General features: G+C 45.3%; 1 protein-coding gene across 7 annotated transcripts in view; it reads right to left on the bottom strand.

Annotated features, from left to right (window-relative positions):
* myo9aa (myosin IXAa) overlaps positions 1–21,860 on the bottom strand; it is a 79,908-nt gene that overhangs the window by 8,064 nt on the left and 49,984 nt on the right. For 5 of the 7 annotated variants that reach the window (XM_062472122.1, XM_062472125.1, XM_062472127.1 and 2 more), the window contains 20 exons: positions 20,794–20,910; positions 20,196–20,330; positions 17,434–17,555; positions 17,195–17,336; positions 16,179–16,374; positions 14,711–14,830; positions 12,784–12,859; positions 10,310–10,453; positions 10,114–10,153; positions 9,888–10,010; positions 8,388–8,468; positions 7,900–8,010; positions 6,513–6,635; positions 5,692–5,841; positions 4,841–5,160; positions 2,455–4,317; positions 2,084–2,183; positions 1,566–1,778; positions 354–457; positions 44–174 (listed from right to left, as the gene is read on the bottom strand). In XM_062472122.1, the coding sequence (XP_062328106.1) occupies positions 44–174; positions 354–457; positions 1,566–1,778; positions 2,084–2,183; positions 2,455–4,317; positions 4,841–5,160; positions 5,692–5,841; positions 6,513–6,635; positions 7,900–8,010; positions 8,388–8,468; positions 9,888–10,010; positions 10,114–10,153; positions 10,310–10,453; positions 12,784–12,859; positions 14,711–14,830; positions 16,179–16,374; positions 17,195–17,336; positions 17,434–17,555; positions 20,196–20,330; positions 20,794–20,910 (4,411 nt within the window). The remainder of the gene's footprint in view (positions 1–43; positions 175–353; positions 458–1,565; positions 1,779–2,083; positions 2,184–2,454; positions 4,318–4,840; positions 5,161–5,691; positions 5,842–6,512; positions 6,636–7,899; positions 8,011–8,387; positions 8,469–9,887; positions 10,011–10,113; positions 10,154–10,309; positions 10,454–12,783; positions 12,860–14,710; positions 14,831–16,178; positions 16,375–17,194; positions 17,337–17,433; positions 17,556–20,195; positions 20,331–20,793; positions 20,911–21,860) is intronic. The other 2 variants (XM_062472129.1, XM_062472128.1) reach the window with 2 other exon arrangements.

The raw sequence follows: 21,860 nt of genomic DNA, 5'->3' as shown, positions 1-21,860 counted from the left end.
CCTGTAGTACCAGTTGTCCTCTGATCTATTTCCCCTCGCTCACCCTCGCCCAGTAGGGGACCTGTGTCGCCGTAATCACCATCCATGGAGTCTGCACCACAGATCAGCTTTTCTCTGGATGGCTTCTTCTCCCCCTGCTTGGTCTTCCCCCAGAAACGCATCTTACCCCGAACCCTGGTGGGAAAACAGCGCATTTAGTTGTTGTGAGTCTACAAAAACAAAAAGAGGGGCATTTCCAACAAGGACAATTTATTTTAAGTAGGGATTTTGATATGAAGACTGTTCTTTTCTGATGGTCAGGCTTCAGTCAGTCAATGCCCCTTACCCATAAAGGCTGTACAGAAAACACAAACCTTCCATCTGTTTGAGAGTTCTTCGGCATCAAGTCCACTTTGCCCAGATCCCCGGACGACATGGCTTTCTGCATCTTTTTCTTCTCCTCGGAACCCACTGATGGCTGAAATGTCATTGAATAGGAGACAATGTCAACTAAATAACTGAGTGGATCGAAGCTTCTCTGAGCATTTACTATGCAGTATTTATGTCCACACCTGCACCAAGGGCAAACGTCAGTAGATGGCAGCATAGTATCAGGTTTGAGCATGTGCAAATACCCGTATATTCTTTTTTGCACGTAAATTGGAATGACAGTTGTTGAACAGTCTTTAAATAGTGTTTATAACTGTGATGAATTGTCATACAAACATGTCACTCACTGTCACATACCAGGAGACAGAGCCAAATTCAGTGTCACAAAAACATACATTAAAATCCTCAACAAAACAAAGAAAGTTGTTGAGTGAGGTGAGGGTTAATAAATCACGGGCAGGAAAGCTGGTGGATGATTGTTGACCTCTGATCCCTGTGTCCCAGGGCCAGGCCAGCTGAGAAGTGATAGAAGTGTAAGAAGCTAACAGGCTAATTCATGCAAAGACTGTTTACTGAAAGGATGAAGAAAAAATGCAAAGAGAGGGAGAGAAAATCATTGTTAGGGCTTTGAAAAGTATGGAAGAGGGACTAAAGTACGTTAGCGGCCTTGATTGCTTTTCAAAGAAGCTTATTGTCATCTCAGTTTATGTTTTAAGTCGTACTTCAGAAGAATCTGCTTTTAGAGCCTGGGGAATACAGTACTGACTAAATTCCATCATCCATAATTAGTACAGAATTTGTAAGATTGATGTTAGAGGTTATGGCGTTTCCAAGGTAGCTGTAGCAGTATAAACCTTGTTAAATCATATAAAGCGTCCATTTTCGCTGAAAATTCAAACGTATATTCTCGCAAGGGTTTGACCCACAGAAATATCTTATTTTACAGTGTGTCACAGAAAATACATTTGAGAGATGAAGAAAGTTACCAAGTGAAAAGCCTTGTAGCCTAGTTTGTCAGCAGTGTAACGCAGGACTAACCATGCAGTGCTGAAGTGGTTAGCAGAGAAAGTTTGGCTATCCAAAAGTCAACCTTTAGCAGACTTGGGTGTATTAGCCTAGGAAGACTTAGGGCAGCAGCACTTGTAGTATTAGTAGTAGTAGTAGTAATTATGGCTTTTTGAGCCTGGTTCCATTACCATTTCTGAGTCACTGAAACACGATTCACCCAAGATCGAATGGGGAGACACTTGTTTGGGGAGGGGAAGGGTGTAATGACGAGGGGAGAGAGGAGTGTCGTCGCCGTCATCTTCCTCGGACTCGCCCCCTACAGAGAGGATGGGGGCGCGGGTAAGGAAGTCGGAGCGTGTCCGCGCCATGCGGGCTTTCTTTTTGTAGCCAGCCCTGCCGACCTGGGGTTGACCAAAAACGATAACAGCACAAGTGAAACACTGCAGGTGTCGAAAGTGGCTTCCTTCTGTGGTCGGTGGAGTCTGAGGGGAATCTTTTGTCGTTTAGAACAGCAGGTGACCTTTGCATGACCTATTACTACTAGTTTTGTCGTCCTCTGTCAGAAAGTGTACATAAAAACATGACTGCACCCAATTAAGGCATTCAAAAGAACACACGTGCAAGTACGCGCCCCCACAAACGCACAGTTTATCTCTTGAGGTACTCGGTTGCCATACATTTTATGGGAACAAAAAAAGCAGCTCACCTCCCGTGTTTTAAGTGTCTTGGAGGGCTTGGAGCTTGAGGGGGGCCCATCCTTGGGGGCGATAGCAGGCTTCTCTTGGTCAGCGGCGTCCTTGTCAAACCTTGTCATGAACAGGTTTGACATGAACACGTTTAGCCATGACACGTTTAGCCATGACAATTAGAAGACAAAGAGGTTACATATTCACAGTGATATGAAAATAGAAGGAAACAGTAGCTTCCAAATGCCTTGATGTAAATGCTTCATTGTCTAACAGGTCATATTTGATCTACAGATAATGAAAATCCTAAATGTAATTTGCCTGACGTAATCCATTACTTTGGTGACACAAGGAAAACAAAGGCACCCCACCAATTTAATCTGATACTCACTTTGAAAACGACACCTTGTCTTTTGGGGAAAAGAAGATTTTCCCAGACCTGTCAGTCATACTGACAGTCACAACCTGATTGGTGGGAGCCTTCTTGGGGACTCTCCCCATGGCCCCTGCTTCTCCTCCCGCACCATCTCTGGACTCCAGGGTGAGCCTGGGTGCCCAGCCCTCGGCCCCAGGCCTCTTCTCTCTGCCTGAGGTGGGAGGGGGAGGGAGTCGAGCCTGAGCACCAGCAGTCTGAATGTTGCCCCTAGCAGGAGAGCCCTCAGAGGGAGCTTCAGACACAGAATGGGTCCTGGAAGATGGAGCCAGAGAAGGGGCTCTCTCAATCAGCAAGGAGCTGGGCCTGAGAGGCCTGCTGGCGGAACCAGCTCCAGACCCAGACCTGAAATCTGGTCCAGATGCATCGTACCCAGGGATGGTTCCTCCTTGCCTGCTCTGCTGTATTCTTTGCAAGGCTTCTCCTCTCTGCTTCTCAAGCATGTCCTTCTCGTACTGGGCAAAGTAACGTCGTTGCCTCTCCAGCTCCTCTTTCTGCTTCCTGATCTGCTCCATCATTTCTCTCTCGTTCTGCTGCTGCTGGTGCCGCTGCCTCTCCTCCTTCTCCTCGTTCAGTCTCTCTAGTTTCTCCAAAACGGCCTGGTTGGCGGCAGGGACAGGCGCGGGGGGAGGGACTAAGAGGTGGTCTTGCGGTGGCGGAGCGGGATCTGGCTGCTGAGGCGATGGAGTCAACTCTCCTGTTTGCGCCGCCTCATCTCGGAGTTCCACGGGGGGACGGACCATGCCCAGGAGGTCCTCGCTGAGAGGCGTTTCCTTCTGCATGCTAATGACAACCACCACTGGCCGCCGGGATGACTCCCGCCTTTCTTTGGGTGGCTTGGTAAGAACGGCAGTGGTGCTAGTGGAGGTGGGGGGGTTTAGGGGTTGTGGGAGTTCTTCACCAGGAGGGCAAGCGGTGACCGAGATGCCTTCATGGGCTGGGACGTAAAAGATCGGGAGGTAGTTCTCGATTTTGGGCGGAGGGGTGGGACTGGGGGCAGCAGAGGCAGGCCTGGCCTGGCTCTGGCTGTCTGGAGGGGGAATTATCTCTGGAACGGGAGCCCTGGATGGCTCATCAACCATTTTGGGGCAGGTTGGGAAGACCTCTGCTGGGAGCTCCATCTCTTGAGCCAGCAGGGTGTTTAAAAGGGGGCCTGGCTCCTCTGCATCCATCACTGCTGGCCTCTCCTTTGGTGGCTCCTCATCCATGCTGAGTAGCTCAAAGCTGCCCTTGGAGCTTTGGCTGTCGGGGGTGCCTTGGGGGGAGCGCAGAGGAGGGGTGGTGGGTGGAACCAGTTCAGCTGACCAGCGCCTCTCATCGGAGGGTGATGAGGCCCCCCCACTGGTGGCCCGCACCTTGAGGAGCTCCAGGCTGAACTTGGCCTGCTCCAGCTCCCTCATCCGCCTGCTCTCCCTTTTGGCCCGGGTTGTCTTCTGGCTGGGCTCATCCAGCGTTCTGGTCCTCTCACGGACCACCACTGGAGGAGTCATGGTGGACCCTGGCGGTTCCGAATGTGCTCTTGACGAGCTCTCAGAAGACCTGGTCTCCCCTCCTGCTCCTGCTCTTCTCGTTCCTGCTGCTTCTTCCTGTTGCTTGTCCTCGACTGGCCCTTCCTGTGCACTGAGCTTCTGGAGGCTTCTCTCCCGCTCCTCGTATGAGCGATCCTCCCACGTGCTCAGGTCCAGACCCATGATGCTCGTTGGCTCTTCGTCTTCCTCTTCCTCTCTTCTGGGCGAAAGGCTCGTCTGGCCATTCTGCAGCTTCTCCTCCTGCTGCAGGAGGAGTCTTTCCCTCTGCTTCTGCTCCTTGAGCTCCCTGAAGCTGTCAATCAAGGTCACATGGTTACAAGTTCAGCCAATCAGGAGAGAAAACTCCCTGAATTGAAACTTTCCTTCATGTCCAGCCAATCAAGATTGAAAACTTCAAATTACACTGAGTCTCCGAGTGTACATTTTCCTCAAAGAACTTCCTCTCAGATGTGTAAACTAAAAGTAGCAGCCTTGCGAAAGAACTCTCATTCACCCGGCTCAGCTGACTGGAACTACTTTGTGTTGGGGTGTTTATGTAATGACATTATCTTAACAGGAGACTGTGTGGTTGGCACACTGTGAATAAGCCGGGGATACAGAGGGGGGATTGGATATAGAATTATGACCAAATACCAAAAGTGAGCCCTGTTGCAAGCCCTTGCTTGAGCCATAAAAGTTGTTAAACTTTCAGTTTAACCACTAGCATGGACTAGCATGCTTCACGGGGAGTTAAACTGAAGTTTCTATACTATACTGTAAGATTCTATACTATATACTGTAGTCCGTCAGTGGTCAAGGGGTTGGCGGTAGATTACCTCTGTCTGGCCAGGTAGCCTCTGCTCGCCACCTGCAGCAGTGTTACAGCACCATGCAGCTTGAGGTAGGCCTCCTTGGCCCGGTGACGGCGCCAGGCCGTCTGAATGACCAGCGCTGCCGCAACCCGCCTCCACAGCCACCGCCTCCACTCCCTCTGCAGCAGCAGGGCCGCACAGCGCCACAGCCCCAGCCGGCGGCGCTCCCTGAAGCCCCGCCAGGCCGTCTGCAGGCGCAAGGCTGCCCCCTCCTGGACGGCAGGGTCGTAGTCCTCCTCGTCCTCTTCCTCATCGTCCTTGGACTGGTTGTTGCGCCACCATTGCTGTGGAGGTTATGTCGCAAGTATTATAAATATATGTGGATGATGTTGTGTTTATAGTAAGATTGTGGACTATACCATTTTGTGGTAAATTAGAGTGGGGTATAAGACACACAGGCAAATGACCACATAAAATAATGGAAGAATTGGCATCATCACAAATAACTCTGGAGTTTAAATGTTTCTACCTACATGTTTTAGGTTTTGATTCTTGTAACTAAATGATTTAATGTGCAACTACATCCCCATATCCGATAATCAGTTGTGATTCAACTGTGAATTTTGAGGCTAAGACAATGTCACAGTATTTACCACAGAAAATAAGTTCTCAAGCTAACATCAGAATCCAAGAAGGACATTGAATCATATATTTTCTATTGAAGCAAATTGATATACATGTAGTGAATGTCCATGATCAATAAGGGTCAACAGTATGCCCACTTTAAGGTAAATTAATATCTCAATTTGTACACCTAATAAAAGCAAATGTATTATGAAGCAAAAGCTGAAGATGGCTTTGTAGCTGGACATTACCTGGATCTGCACGGCTGCGTGTTTCATCCTGACAAAGTTCTTCCTCTCCAGCCGTGCACGGAAGCGCCGCTGCAGGGTGACGATGTGCCGGAGCACTTCCTCGTGGAGCCGGGCCTGCAGCCGCTGGCGGTCCGCCCCTCGTAGGAACACCTGCGTGGGCCGGAGGGGAGGAGTTCGGTAAAAGAAGCGTGCGGGGGGAGCAGCAGGGGTGAGGACTGGGACACTTCATTACACACACGTATGGTATAAATAGATGGGATCTGCACGGTTGCTTGATGTATCAAGTGTGCCAATGTGTACATACACAACTCAGCCCCAGGATATTCAGACACATAATGGCCACAGGAATGTCAGGTATGGGTTGCACATTATAAAGGCAGTTAATTAATTCAATTTTTTGACAGTTAAAACGTGAACAAAGCTGGCTCATTGCTCATCTATGACTCCTGAAATTCCAGGGTTGTATTTGCGGAGGGAAATCACCCATTTCAAAAATAACATCATAGATTTAGTCAGGAGTGTAGGTTTGGCTTGAAAGGTGGGGTTATGTTATCAGGGCTGGCTGTCTATTAAAGGTTACGCATGGTCAAACACACTGACTGATTTAAATGAAGTAACGGGGACCAATATGAAATAAAATCAACACCAATGGATCGAGTATCCTGCCAGGCATCTTGGTGTTATGTATATATGTTAAAAATCCATTATTCAACATCTTTTCATGGCCAGGACCTTGTATCCTTGTAACCTTGCATCTCTAACAAACAACTGTGGATTCTTACAGTGAGATGAGGCACTCTACAGGTGCCTGAGAGACGTACCATTGATCTGCCAACCTGGAAGCCATCAGGTGCAAGGTCGGCCTGGCGCAGGTAGTGTCTGATGCCTTCTTGGCTAGCACTGGTGCCCTCGGGGAGCAACACACGGAAGTGGCGCACAAAGTCCTGCCAAGAGAGAGGGAAGTGGGTTTGTCAGAAACACACAGCAGGGAGACTGTACAAAATGTGTACAATTTTTCCTTTATCATAATGAGGTCACTTTGGATCATTTGAATCACAATGGAAGTGTGTTACTGTACAATGCAAAATGCATCCCTCAACCTCAGGACGTCAGGCTCACAAGATCTTGTTGAGACACATGGTTTCAGGTCAGAGTCCACGCTGACCTTGCATCAACAAGTCCAGAACTCCCCTAGACTAAGGGCTTTTGTCTGTTCTCATTGTCAAAGGGTGAGGCAGGACTGAAAATCATATGCTGTGTTTATACAATTACCCCAGGCAGAGCTGATGTCATCACACACACACCCACACTCAATGGAAAGTCTCTGTACTCACAACCCAGGTCAGGATGCTTCATAAGTCCTCATTAAGTGACACACTGACAAGATATTTTTTAATAACCTAAAAACCATAGAAGTAATATGGGGGGTGGGGGGGGAGCAAGGCTGCAGTAGACGTGAAGTACGTTGTTGAGTTGTGAGGTAATGACAACAAAATGAGCCTTTGGCTCAGAAATAATATATACAACCCCAACATTTCACTGAAAAGCCTTCTCAATTTTATGCTCAGTCTCTTACATTTGAGTAAATGTTGGGATCTTACATGAATCCATTATTGGATTCAGTACTTACCAAGCAAGTAAGAGGCCACTCAGGCCTTGACCTGTATCATATGAAATACTAAAGGATTTAATGGGTATGACTTGACTGTCTTATTTTCTTATGTCAACAGGATGTCTACATCTTTCAAATCCCAAGTAATCATTTTTTAAACACGTGTGTATTCATGGCATGTGTTTGATTACAATATCCTTAGGGCTATATGGACAGGTGGTCAGCAAACCACATCCATATGAATACAGAAGATGAACTGAGATATTTGGGAGGCGTGTGTGTGTGTGTGGGGGGGTGCTCCTCAGGCCCACAGAAGAACCTGTACTGGGACTCCTACACACTCTGACCGCGTGTTAACATGACCTGCAAAAGAAAGGCTGGGACATGCAGCACCTTCCCTTTCACACAGTCCTCATTTCCTTGAGAGTAGGAGCGGCCCAGGCCCAACACACTGACTAGTCCTGGTTAGGAGAACCACTCCTCAGAGAGAAACCCCTCTGGATGGGTTTGAGAGTGGAGGTATTGGAGGGAAGTGGGAGGTGTGCATGCTCCAGTCTGTGTCAGTATGGATTATGTTCCATCTGTTTCCGTCTCACCTCAAAGGTGTATTTGATGCTGTAGCCTGACTGCCGGATGCGCACAGTCTCCAGCATTCCCGTGTAGCGTAGCTGCCTCAGGACCAGACTGTCATTGAAACGCAAAGGCAGCTGATAGAGAAAAGAGATGTAACCAGAGAGAGAGAGAGTTACAGATAGAGATAGAGAGAGATATAGCCAGAGAGATAGAGATAGAGATAGAGAGAGAGAGAGAGAGAGAGAGAGAGAGAGAGAGAGAGAGAGAGAGAGAGAGAGAAAGAAAAAGAAGGAGAGATAAAGAGAGGGGTGGGTGGGTAAGAGACTACTGGAGTGAGACAGTGAGATGTATAGGAGTATAGAGTATAGATGTAATTTCCTACAGTATGGCCTTCAACACACTTTCATACATTAGGAAACTTTACTTTTACATGTACTAATCCATAGCTGAGCAACAGAGTTCTGAATGTTAAATTGCAAAGATCAAAAGTCAGTAAAAACTGCTAACATACCTTCTCAGCATTGGAGCGGATGCATTTGACAAAATATGGCTCTGATTGGCCCAGAGTCTCCATCAGCTTATTGAGCGAGGCCTATGATTAGACATACAAGAACCAAAAAAGTCATTTTACATACTTTATGTCACACACCCAGTGAAACAATACAAACTTGCACTGTAGACAAAATGTATGTGGTGGAAAATGCAGGGTGACATGGACTGGTGGTTTTGTCGGGTGTGAATATTTGTCGTACTGCCTTTATGACTCCTGTGTGTAACATTAAAAAACAATGTCTGGGATCATACAAAACCTATTGTGCGGTTGGCTCCTGATGTGAAAAGGACTGGGTGTACAAAACAACTTGTTTCTCTTGCAGTATGTCTTCATTTTGACAACCAGGGAACACAGTGGATGAATTGCACCTGTGGTTTGAGTTGGTTTATGTGTGCGTGTGTGTGTTAGCATGTGTGCATGCATGTGTGTTGAGGAGACTGTCTGTGTGCATGAACATGCGTCCACATGTGTGTCCACGTGTGTCTGTTTCAGAGGTCAGAGGAATTCACCCCAGTCCCCCTCTCTTTTGGAGGATTAAAGCAATCAGCCACACAACAGGATGTGGGAAGTGAAGTCATCCACATATTCTGACTGGGCTTCCTGCCCAGGGTGGGACTGTTGTGGGGCATTCACGGTCTTCCACTCTCACTCACACTGGGCCCAGGGGGAGATTCCACCAAGCTGGGTAGCTTGGCTGTTAGATTCAGACAAGCTAATTTTGTTCAACAGAATACTGAAAAATACAAAGACGTGTTTGACTTTTTTCTTCAAACTTTCCTGGTCTTTAGGTTAGTTTTTCTTTAAGTTCAGAGGGATCTTCCATCTCTATCATAAATGTGTTTATATAAAGTATGGAAAAGTATTTATTACACAACAGTATATCTTAATGGGCTTTACAAGTTACTGAGCTTTATTGTAATTATATTTCTGCAGATTAAACTAGTAGGCCAAAGTGACTGAGAAAATCTTTTTCTGAGGGGAAAGGGTTATGGCCTATAAAAATGTTACCACCCAGACATGATGTTATGTCTTTTGTGTGGGATGTAAAATGTGTCTGAATTGGCCGCATACTGAACACAGAGTTCCAGAGCATGTCCATATAACACTGGCGTCATTCTCACAGCTGGACACGGTTTGAACCACTTGTGATGATCAAGTGTGCACACTCAACCAGGAAAGAACCACAGGCTCTTGTCAACCACAAAATTGTTTTGGGGATAATTTCTGAGGGCTAAGGAAAAAATAACATTTGTCATTTAAAATACATTTCTCAGAATGAGTGATAAAGATGACAAAATGTGTGTGGGGAGGGGGGGGGAGAGAAGCTGGGTGTGGTTTTAAACTTTTTGACTAGGGGCATGCCTGTGCAAATAAGCCTGAGCCATACTGGGCACACCACTTCTGGTTTTCACCAAAATTCCTCCAAATGTCAATGTGAACACAGACAGGGGGAGTGACCTGGAACTGGGCACTGATGCTGGGGGGCTTCTTCTTCTTGTGGAGGTGGAGGAGGGACTTGGTAATGCGGTCGTGGAGCGTCAGGTTGCTGAGGTATTTGAGGGACTTGACATCCAGCAGGTGCTGTGGGAGAGGTAACACATGGACACTTACATACAGAACCGCGACTGGATGGAAAAACCTGAAGCAAGGCATGTGTGTGAAGCACAGATATGCGTATTATTACCTTTGGAAGAGTGGGCTTTAACTTGTAGTTTTTGTTCCTCCTGTTAAAAACACATGATATGGTTTTGGTAACTACGCTATGTTCCTCTGTTCTTTACTCAGCCTGATGAGGCCAGGCAGCACCAGCCTAAGTACTGAGCCCCACATTCACTAAAAGGGGATCAGTGAACGTGGGGTTAGGGCTGGCACACACTTACATGAGAATGCCGTGAGCCCTCTCCAGAAGCTTGCTGGAAGTGGAGTTGACGAAGATGCCGCCGTCCTCCTCAGCATTGGAGCCGGAGCACGAGAGGTGGCTCTGCCTCCCGCCACGTCCGTTCCAGCCCAGGGATGGAGACTCCCTGGCAAACACACACACACACACACACGGTAATGGAGAATAATGCTTCTCCAATTAAAGCAGAGCAACCATGATGGCTCAGAACACCCCTCATGTAAACCTGTAAAACCTCTGTGTGTGCGCTTCACACACTGTAAAACCTCAGGCCTCAAGGTACACTGAACCTCATACCACCACATTTTTTTTCTAAGTATCAACACAGTGGTGAACCACACTGAACCACTGCAGGAGAGGGAGAGGTTCATAACAACTTGTGGTCTTGGGACCGGGGGACTGGGGAGACCATCCATCATAGCTTGGTCTCTGCGAGCCACTGGAGCAGGGATGGGTTTGTTTTTACGCTCCCAACCCTGATTTATAGGGTTTCCTTCCAGCTATGTCGGTGGGCCACACACTGCAACCATGCTAAACACGGTAGGCGCACTGAGGTGCACATGTATGCTTCTTTACTAAAAAAGACGGGGCATGACATGAGTCCAGGGAGTGCTGTCATGGGTAATAAGAGAGCAGAGGCCAACAGGCATGGAGGTACAGTACAGCACGCCTGTGGATGCTTCTTAGTCATACAGTTGGACTTTTAGAAATTCAAGGTTTGTTTATTCTTCTAATACTAGGTGTGTCAGGATTTTGGGCCGTATAATTAATTCTGAGAACTATTTGTCAAAGTTAGAATATTTTCCATGCTGGAAAAAAGTAGAGAACTCATTCTGGTCATCTGGCTTTATGAGTACTTAAAATAAAGTATTTCTTGCAACAGGAAAAAAAAACTATAAAAGTAACAGAGTTTTTACTGTTAAGGCCTCAAATACAGATTCCCTTCATGTTTGCAATATTTTCTTTTGTGGTCACATTGGAAAAGAACATGACTTTCATTTTTAACATACTTTGTCTGTTATGGTGCACTTGGAGCCAGGAATAGCTTGGACAGCGACTCTGAGGCGTAAAAAGACAAGCCTGTCTATGGTGTGGTTTTCGGTGGTTTAGGTTTCCCACCTTGGGACAAGACCCAGAGGACTAACAAGAGTCCAGCTATGGACTAAGGTCCAAGATTCAAACAAAGCACAGCACATCCTCTTTATACCGAGTGGCAAGGCCGTCATCATAATATATATTGGGGGGACACACATCCCCCTCAATATTTAAATCTGGTCAAAATGTCCCCCCCAAAATATTGATATAAAATTATAAATAAAAATGTGCTACACTACGACAGGCAACCACCCACGCTGTCCGAAATTATCATTAAAAAATGAATTCGTCCCCCCCAATGTTGACTCCATGACTACTGCCTTGCTGAGTGGAAAAGTGTACCTATGGCTAAACTACGCCTAAAACGTCCTGCTGATTTCAACTGAGGACGAGGATTGCAACATACTCCAGGGATTGTGAATGATTGCTCTACGAAGAAAAATGGGAGGGTGGCTCTTGAGGACATACATTTGGTTTACTTGGTGGAATAGCTAGAGACAGAATCTATAAATAAAGTGTATACAAAGAAAAAATTTGGCACGTTACAATCTTATTTCCTCTAAGCTTTATTCCAGTTTGCCTTAAGTTACCAGATGGATATCAACATTTAAATGAGGAAATGACACAAATTGAATCCAGGCTGAGGGGTTATGGCACTCCTTTTCAAAACTTTCCTCTAACACACACACACACACACACACACACACACACACACACACACACACACACACACACACACACACACACACACACACACACACACACACACACACACACACACACACACCAAGCCAGGCATGCTGGTGGTGTTTATCTTTAAACAGTACCCCTAAGAGACTTAAACAGTACTGTACTGTCCACTGTAGAGCCCCACCGTGGAGAGCCCTGCATAGAGCAGATATTTATCACTCCCTGGGTCGTCATCTCTGGAACTCTCTGACATCACGCAGGAAGCAGCTGCATGGGGGCTTTAGTGCTCACTTACTGAAGAGGAGTGTGGATGTGAACAGGAGGGGGGCATTGCAAATCACATTAGGAGGACTTTAATAACCCCAAACTGTGCCCCCGTGTAACACAATCACCAAATCGTATTGTGGCGGGTGGCCTTTAGACTTTTTTGGGGGGGTGGCCCAGCGCACAGTCATTATTTTGTCTTTTAAGATGTACCAGACTTGCAATCTATCGACTCATCCCAAAGAAGGGGTCTGGAAGACCCCCCATCTCTCTGAGTCCATTTGTACCATAGGCCATGACAGGAACACGTTACAAACAATTCTCTTAATAAGGTACATACACTGTAGGTACATACACTGTCAAACTGACCGCATCTAGCCTGCTCTTTTGTTTGCATTAGGGACTTACCGTGGTGCTTTCTCGTTGAGCATGTTGCTACCCTGCAGGTCTGACAGGGGTGTGCGTGGGCTCTTCCGGGCCACACCTGGTCCAGGACAGAAAGGAGGGACACAAGATGGTAAGAGGACACACACACACGGCACACACATATACACATACACACAAGGCCAAACCCAGGCTATTTCCAGACCAACACTCTTCAAACACCATAGGACAACCCAAATTAGTTATGAATATTACATGGGCCTTGAATGAAGACTGATTATGGGTTAAAGAATATGTAGCATAACAAGGTAGAATACAGTAATGGTTAATGTTTCCCTGTTAGTGTGGGTGTGAAAACTACAGTAAAAAACATAATGCATTTGAGGCGTTACTGAACTTAGTTTTGAGGGAAGGTTTAGTTTAATTAAATACAGTTATCTGAAATATCAAATTGATTAATCTAAATATAATTGGACTTAAACATTCTGAATGACAAATGTGTGCATGGTATTCATCATACTTTAGAACTTGTCATTGTGGGGGGTTTTGAAGGGTGAACTTTTTAAATATTCAATTTGGAAAGCAACTTTTTAAGAGACATTGGTGGCCTTCAAAAATTTGACAAAAGATTGGTGTTTCATCAAGAAACCATTTTGAGTAACTGAAAGCTGTGTTTTTAGCAGCAGCTAAGACTTAGATTGGATTATGACAGTTGGCAGAGGAAGTGATGTAATCCATATGCCAACATTCCACCCCATTAGCAGGCTTGAACTTCTGCCAATCAAACAGAAATTTAAACAAAGAATCAAAAATCAGGAGACAGCTAAGAAATAGTTTCACAGTAATCTAATGACTAATGTCTAAATTCTGGTCGTGTCATTATGTGGTATTACACATTATACTGTTTTTGCTTTAGTCAGATGTGCAACATTTCCTGTTATGTCAGGAGATGTTGCTGGGTAAAAAATAGAAAATACATAAAAATAATAAGCATAACGGGGTATCATCATAAGCTGTAAGCATAAAAGAGCTTTAGGTTGCAAACTTCTGCTATCAAGCAAATTGTGGCTTTAAAGAGCTTGGCACTGCACTGCAGACACTGGAGACAGATATAGTATACAAACCATAGGCATGGTATTATGGAGTCCATTTGATGAGGTTAGCACATGAAGGAGATGGAGCCTTATCTATTCCCACCACCCAACTAAACACCACAACCTCAGTCAGACATCATCTCACCCTCCGACACACACGTGCACACACTCACATAACCTCTGCCCAGATTAGTCCCAAACGGAGGGAGGTGAGGGATAAAAATAAGGTGCACACTATTACCAAGGTGGGTGCCCAGTATTGTTGCTGCCTACTACAGTGAAATAGGTCCAGCCCCCCCACCCCTGAGAAAACTAATGTTTTAAAGAAGTCTAACTTCAGAGGTGATATGGTGCATGTTCCCCCCAACCACATTACCACCGAGCAGGTTAAACAGGGGTGCTATGGCTGTTTTCATGCAATGCTGGGCTATCCCCACGACAACAGATAGGGTTAGTGAGAAGGAAAGGGGGTGGGGGGAATGGGGGGGGGCTGCGTACAGTGGATAACATGCAAGACAGATGATTAGTGAGATGCATTCCCAGGCGCGTACACAGACGTGGGGAGGGGGGGGGGGGGTGGAGGTTAAGGAGGAGACCAACAAGCACCTAGCCGAGTGGAAAACTGTGTGTACAAATATCCAATGCACACATAAGGCAATGGAGGCAGTTACAGCTATGTAGCCTGTTGTTATAAGCTTGTCTAATTTGTAAATGAAACGATGACTTAGCAGCTAGATAGCGAATGCTGTTGGTCTGACCCCGAGTCCCCCCCCCCCCCCCGACCCCCCCCTCCACTCACAGTTTTGCATGAAAGCCGGGGAGGGGGAGAGAGGGGTATTGTGGGATTGCAGCCTTACTGTGCTTCTCCTCTTTGCACCGCTGCAGGATCTCTAAGCTTCTCTGATGCACAGGGTGATGCAGAAAGCTAAAACTATCCACACTGTTCAAAGCTGCGCAGGGAGCAGCGGCATCATGCCCTTTGGGAAAAGCAAAAAATAAATAAAATAGGAGAAGAAAAAAAGAGGGGAAAAAATAGGACAGAAAGAGGGGGAGAGGGAGAGAAACAAGGAGAAAAAAGACAGATTAGACAGCGGACGAATAGAGGTAGCAATCTACAAGAGAAATACCTGTGCAAGACCTTTCAGGAGCGAAAGATACAGTATATTCACATTCAAACCTGTTGTGTGCCCCCCCCACACCACCCCCTCCCAGCAATAGTGGTTCTACGGGTGCCTTTCTCCCCCCCCCCCCCCACCCCCCCCCCCACCCCCCCAGAGTCCTCCCTCCAACCATTTCCCCTTCTCCTCATTTGATTGTCTTCAGACTCGGAGATAACAATCAATCACAACTTTCATGTACATTCCCCTCCGGTGATGTGATGGCGTGGATGACTGACGGCTCAATTTGGCAGGATTCCACAACCCTGGAGGGGTTATGGGAGGGGGATGCTAATTTAATAGCTCATCTGTGTCAAACAACATATTCCATTCTCTGTGTGTGTGCGCAAGAGAGTTGGGATGGTGAGGTGAGGGGTTTCAGGTTGTCTTTTAGATGTGGGATACATTGAGCTAGAGGGAGAAGCAAATGGTATGTGGCTTTGGAGGACAGATTAAACAAATCAAAGACTTACACTTCTTGAGCCATCACGAAAATCCTTAATTACGCAATCCAGGTGCTGTTAACACTGGTAAATCTGTCCCCAAAAGCTGAAACTAAGTGGTTGGCTATCTTATTTGAAAGGGAAACGGAAGCTAGGATCTTCGGTGAAACTGTATATACAGTAGAGAGAGTTGGGCTCTGTATACAGCATAACAAGCATTGTTGATTACCAAACGTGATCTAGCATTAATCTTGCATATCTACGGCAGACAGAGCTAGCTAGGAGCACTAAGAGGATTAGCAGGTGGAGGGAGAATAGGTCTAAATAGACTGCTGAATGCAGAAGAGCACTACTGACACTACTGTCCACACACACACAACAATGTACAAGCACAAGGGTGGGAGGGTGAGAGACCGTAGATTCTGTTGTGTTTGGAAACATTTTCACATGCACACAAACACACAAAAGCACACACACACAAACCTCTGTGTCCCAAGGAAGACTGTAAGGGGGACTAGCTCCTGCACTACAGAATTTTGGCCCTAGCAGCCACCTTGAACCAACAGCAAAACAGTGTTTCCTTGCATCTATACAGTAATCACACTAATCATTATCTCCAACATCCTCTGTGGAAGAAGTTTCGGTATAATTTCAGTTTGTATTCTGTGTGTGTTCAATGTGTTTGTGTTGAATGCCAGTGTGTTGAGTCCTCGTTCCCCACTCACCGCTCTTCCTCTGAGTGTGTCTTTTGCCGGCCTCTCGGAAAGCCACCATGGCTCTAAAGTAGGCCCTCAGCACGGCCCAGCGGAAGGTGGCCGGCGGGTCGATGCCGATCAAGCCACAGATGAAAGCATTTTTGCTGCTCTTGAGTAGGGCCACGATGTCAGGCCGCATGTGGTCTGTGTTCTTCTCCCTGAAGTCCTGTGTGTGTGTGTGTGTGTGTGTGTGTGTGTGTGTGTGTGTGTGTGTGTGTGTGTGTGTGTGTGTGTGTGTGAGAGAAAAGGGAAGAAAGGTGAGAAGAGTGAGTGTGTGTTTATTTGTTGGAGAGAATTGGGAAACAGAGAAAGACAGAAAGACAAAGAGAGAGAGCAAAACGTGTGTGTGTGAGTGTGTGTGAGAGAGAGAGACAGAGAAACAAAGGAAGGAGGGAGATGTGGGGACAGATCCAACCAAATTTCCATTGTGCCTTCTATATCAACTCGAGGCACAGCACAAATACCGGACAGACAGATTTATGCCTCATAGATTGCCAATGCAGTATCAAATTAACTCATATGTATTGTATCTTGAGAATAGACTCCAAACATAACACCCTAAAAATTAAGACTTCTAGAGAAAATGAGAAGGTTGTTGTTTCAGTGAAGGAAGTAACATTAACATTCAAACAAAGGCCCAGACCTGCACAGTGAGTAAAATCTTCCAGCAGTTGCCAGATCTTGATTGTGGTAATGTGACTGCACACCTGGGCGTGTTGCCAGGTAAGTGATTACAAAAATCCCTTGTGCAGGTATGTATAAGCCTTCACACCCCATTTACTAGCTATACAAGAGCAGTATGCCGCCTCATGTTATCTTGTTATGCTGGGTCTGAGTGTGTATGTGTTACTATATGTGTGTTCAGTATTCCCCCGGGAAACTTCCTCACTCACTTGAACCAAACGTCTACAAACCCATACTGAACCCAGAAACAAGAGGACGATCTGAGCAGCAGGAGAGATGCCTTCTCAATGATGGCCACTGACCTTGACCCCGTATTTGACCTTGCCAGCATAGTGGCGGATGATGAAGGCAGGCTCCATGACGGCGGGAAACTCGATGTAGCTGTTTCCCTCATGCTGCCGTCTGAACTTGTCCAGCAGAGTCTGGTTGGTGGCCTGGGGAAAGCTAGGGCCAGTGCACAAGAGGGAGTGGAGTCAAAGTATTTTCAAAGAGGTGTACAAATATGGGTGGGTCAGACAAACGGCTGGCCAGAAGCACTCACTTGCACTCCTCGTCCAGTAGGTGGAGCAGTGCTGTGGGCTTCTTGCTGATCAGGTTGATGCAGCCGGTGTTGTCGATGTAGTCGATGTTGTGCCAGCTGATGCCCTCTGACCTGTACTCCTCCTGTGGGGGGAGGGGGGCAACACAAACATGACGATGGGTGAGGTGAATTGTCGCTCTATTGTCTGATTGTCGATAGCAAAAGTCTCCATACAACCATCCATAAAACCAGTCCCATCTGAATTCCAATAAAAGTGCTCGTCAGCATGAATTAGCAGCCAGACCCTTTTCTGGTTTCATAAAATGTACAGCATTCTTAGCATTTTGCCAGAATAACGTTATAAGGCCTTTAATCTGAGAATGTAATAATGACATCATTCTTGTTTTTATTATTCTTAATGGTATCCAAATCTTTCGCTCCCTTTTTACCAAACCAGTCAAATGGTCAACCTAACCAACAGAGGTTGATCTGTATTGCTTATTCTACTTCCTGCACAAATAAGGACTGGTCTACACTAAGAAATCCTGTTCGTGCCTGCCTGGAAAACAATAACCTAATACGGTATATTCAGTAGCTCTTAAAAGGATCGGAATGAACACTGGTCTTGTCCTTCAATGCTTGGCTCGAAGAGAAATATTTTGGGCACCCATACTGTGATCGAAGTATGTTGCTCAAGTGTGCAAATTACTGTGACCAACAATGTATTTCAATAAACAGGACTATGTAACCAGTGTGAAAATTACTACCAAGGTAACGAACAACAAAATGTGATTAAATGAAGTACAAGCTTGTCACTAAAGTACTTTAGTTAAAAGTAAACAAAAGTATCAGTCCAAATTTTTTTCTAAGTATCTGATCGATGTAATTAACTGGCACGTTATTCTTCTTCCCTGTGACACACTTGGAACTAGGCAAGGATGTGCTTAGCAGACGTGACACAAGACGTGTCGGAATTATTATTTGTGAGAAATAATATTATTATATCGTAATGAATTGAATTCTGCCTAAGAATTGTTTTACACATTTGCATGGGCCAACTGGAATGAGTATTCAATCACTGATTGTTTGAACGCAACATGTTGCGTCTCTGGACTTCAACAGAGCGTAAACCTTGACAGATAATAGGCTTACTTCACTGACATGAGTTTGTTCTTAAATCTACCACATTTTTGATCTTGAGCTTCCAAAAACATGTCTCTGATCATACAGGAACACCTCGTGTGGACAGCCTAGATCTGGCCCCACAACGTGACTGCACTCTGGTAGGCCCACACGGAAAATACAATAAAAGTAAATTTACGAGAATTCTATAAATGGTTCAGTGAAGAGAGAGAGAGAAAAAAAACACCATTAGGAGAGTAATGAGTGTGTGTGAGGGTGCCTGGTTATTTGTGTGCGAGGGTGCCTGGTTATGTGTGTGTGATGACTGGGTATTCCTGGAAACGCTTCAGTGATGATAGCACGCCACCTTAGACCGATGTTGTTGGCTCCATCACTGCCTCTCTTTGTCTATCCTTCTCTCTCATGATGCATAGAAAGACCTGCTAAGTAGGCCTACACCGTAAAAGAAAAATACAGCAACCTCACAGAGGAACACAGAGTGCTCTATAACAAACTCCTTCAGTGGGATAGAACGTAAAAAAAACAATTTACACAGTCGCAGGTTCACACGACACCAAACTTGTCTGCTAGTCTCAAACAGTGTTGTTGTTGCAGGACAATAGTTTTTTAAACGCAAGTTTGGCTTGGTATAGTTAGTCATTTATCTACCATATAATAATAATAATTATACCAACGTAGGAGAGTTATATGATATTGGTAGACAGAGACATCCTGCAGATAGACACGATGTAGGACCTCTGTACGCATGCAAGCACGCATATATGCATACACCTGCACACTTACACAATACTGTGTGAGAAATGGAAGGGCTATAAGACCTAGAGTACAGTAAAAGTGTAAGGGTAAACGTTTTTAAACTGCTTCATTCATTCAACACAAATTACAAGTATCAGGTAGTACTATAGTCAAACAGATTGGACCCTCCATTCAAAGCGTAGGAAAGCGTGACTTGCTTCTGCCATCAGACTTTAACATTCAGCAATACCCGTGAGAAAGTACAAAAGGTAACGATTCCGAACGATTCACAGTTTAATGCTCCAAAGTCATGCGTGCCGTGAGCGTTTGAAGACTGCTTTAGAGCACTTTCACCAGCTATTTATTACGTAAGATTCTTGTTTTGTGCCTAGGAACAGAACATCTTAACGCAGCAAATCTGACAAGAGCTTACATTACAAGATGAAGGACAGTGACCCTTGACTTAAGCTTACAACCAACAAAAAGACAAAACACTCAGAAGTGATTTTTATGACGCAAAGCCTTATCACGTTGTTTAGGTTAAATGTGTTTTTTGGCTACTATTTTACATGTCCCTCATTAACCAAATACATGCAATGGGACTCTTCAGGGTGCTATTAACTGGGAGCTGAAAAGCTGACTTGTTGAGGGCTTCAACGTCCAACACAGACAACGGTTGAGAAAATGCTGTAATTCTCCAGAGCAGGAATCCTGATGGTGGTAACTATGACACCCTTTCATGTCAACCTGTAACTACTTAACACAGCACAAATCTGTCATGTTTTCAATCAGAGGAGGGAAGCAAATGATAATGTGGAAAAACGCATACAAAAAAAGCATGTACAGAGAGTGAATAAAAGCATTGTTTGATAAGGACAGGGAAATCGACTTGAAAGAGCATTTACCTGCTCCAGTTTGAAGATGTGCTGGTTGAAATAGTGCTGCAGCCTCTCGTTGGCGAAATTGATGCAAAACTGCTCAAAGCTGTTGTTCTCATAGTCTTCAAAGCCAAAAATGTCCAATACTCCAATAGATAAGATCTGGGAACAGAAGGAACACGTGGATATTTACATAATAGGGGAACAGGACTTAAATAAATAAATATATATGTAGTATTGTTTAGATTGTCTTTTACTACACCACGGGTCATGGGTTGAACTGATCATGCTGTTTTAATGACAAAGCTGAGCTTGAAACACAACCTACAGTAAAAGCATGGCCATAATGACCATGCTCACCAAATACTTTGTGGCGTTTTTTTAAATTATGAATTAACATTTATTCTAAAAGACCCTTGGAAATAATTCTCCAATTTCAAGCTATCATCTGCACCTCAAGTTAGAATGCAGCAACAACTGGCAATGATTAGAGGGCTTGTGGAGTTAGCTCATAGTTAGCTCTGCAGAGACCTTTAGGGAAACTCTAAATAGGATGTTTAGCCCAGACATGAGCGGGGTCGAATACTGTACTGTATGAAGCTGTATGTCGATGATGCAACCTTACCTTAGCTGTGTCCTCCAGGTCCCTGTTGTTGAGCAGCGCATGGTTTATTCGGAACACAATCCAGTCAAAGAGGGCGCTGTACAGAGACTTGGCCATTGAGTCACGAACAGTTCCCGCCTGGATGGAAGAAAAACACCTACTTTAGAAGTATCTTTGTTTTCTTCTATCTGTGGTCATTTCTCAGTGAACCCGGAAGAGCTAGGAGGAAGCATAATGTACTTCTTGTATGTTTGGATTAAAAAACCTGCTACATAAACAGACCAAAATATCAGGTCATTAGACCCAAGAATTCCCCTTCAGTGAAGAAATCATTCATTCATTTGACATGACTGGAATGATAACAGCAGTACAGCTGTATATGTAATATCAGATACTTAATAGAAGGGGGAAACAAATTCTGTATGTAGATCATTTAAACTGTCTCAAACAAAATGGACAACATTAAACTGCTAAAGACTGATTTAAATCCAATCAAGGAGTTCAGGCAGTGTGCCCTACTGGGCCGCAGGTGGCACCAGCATGTGTTCCAGCAGTGGCACAGCAACAACATATTGTCAGGGTGAGGATTAATGACATTAGCCCGTCTAATACTCGTTGAGGATGACACAGCCACTTTCAATCCAATCTACTGTAGCAGACACATCTACAGTCGCAGGGCATGCTCAACTGTCTGGGTTGGGCTGATAAGTGCTAGCGTCTCGCACTCTGTGTTATGAGGGCATCAGCCACTGGGCTAACCAGTAAACAGCTAGTGATAGCCAGTAGATAGGTTATATAGCTGCACACAATTTGTTATGCAAAGTTTTACTTTCTAAAGCTAAAGCATCTCATTAATGACACACAGGAACACAATTACACACAGAAGAAGCAAGTTTCAGTTGTACTTGAGTTTTCAAGTGCTATAATTAGTACCAGTAGGAAAACCTCCAAGAATGTTGCAACCCTGAAATCGGTACATGGGGGTTCTTTGACAATGGGCCACCCAACAAGCTGCCAAAACATTCACCACTGTTTGTTCATCCTAAATGATCTCTAAACATCTACTATTATTGCAGCGAAGGAGGATA

Source organism: Osmerus eperlanus, chromosome 10 (genome assembly GCF_963692335.1).
Source record: "Osmerus eperlanus chromosome 10, fOsmEpe2.1, whole genome shotgun sequence".
Lineage (NCBI taxonomy): Eukaryota > Metazoa > Chordata > Actinopteri > Osmeriformes > Osmeridae > Osmerus > Osmerus eperlanus.
Note: the sequence above shows the minus strand (reverse complement) of the source record. Positions and strands in the feature narration are given on the sequence as shown.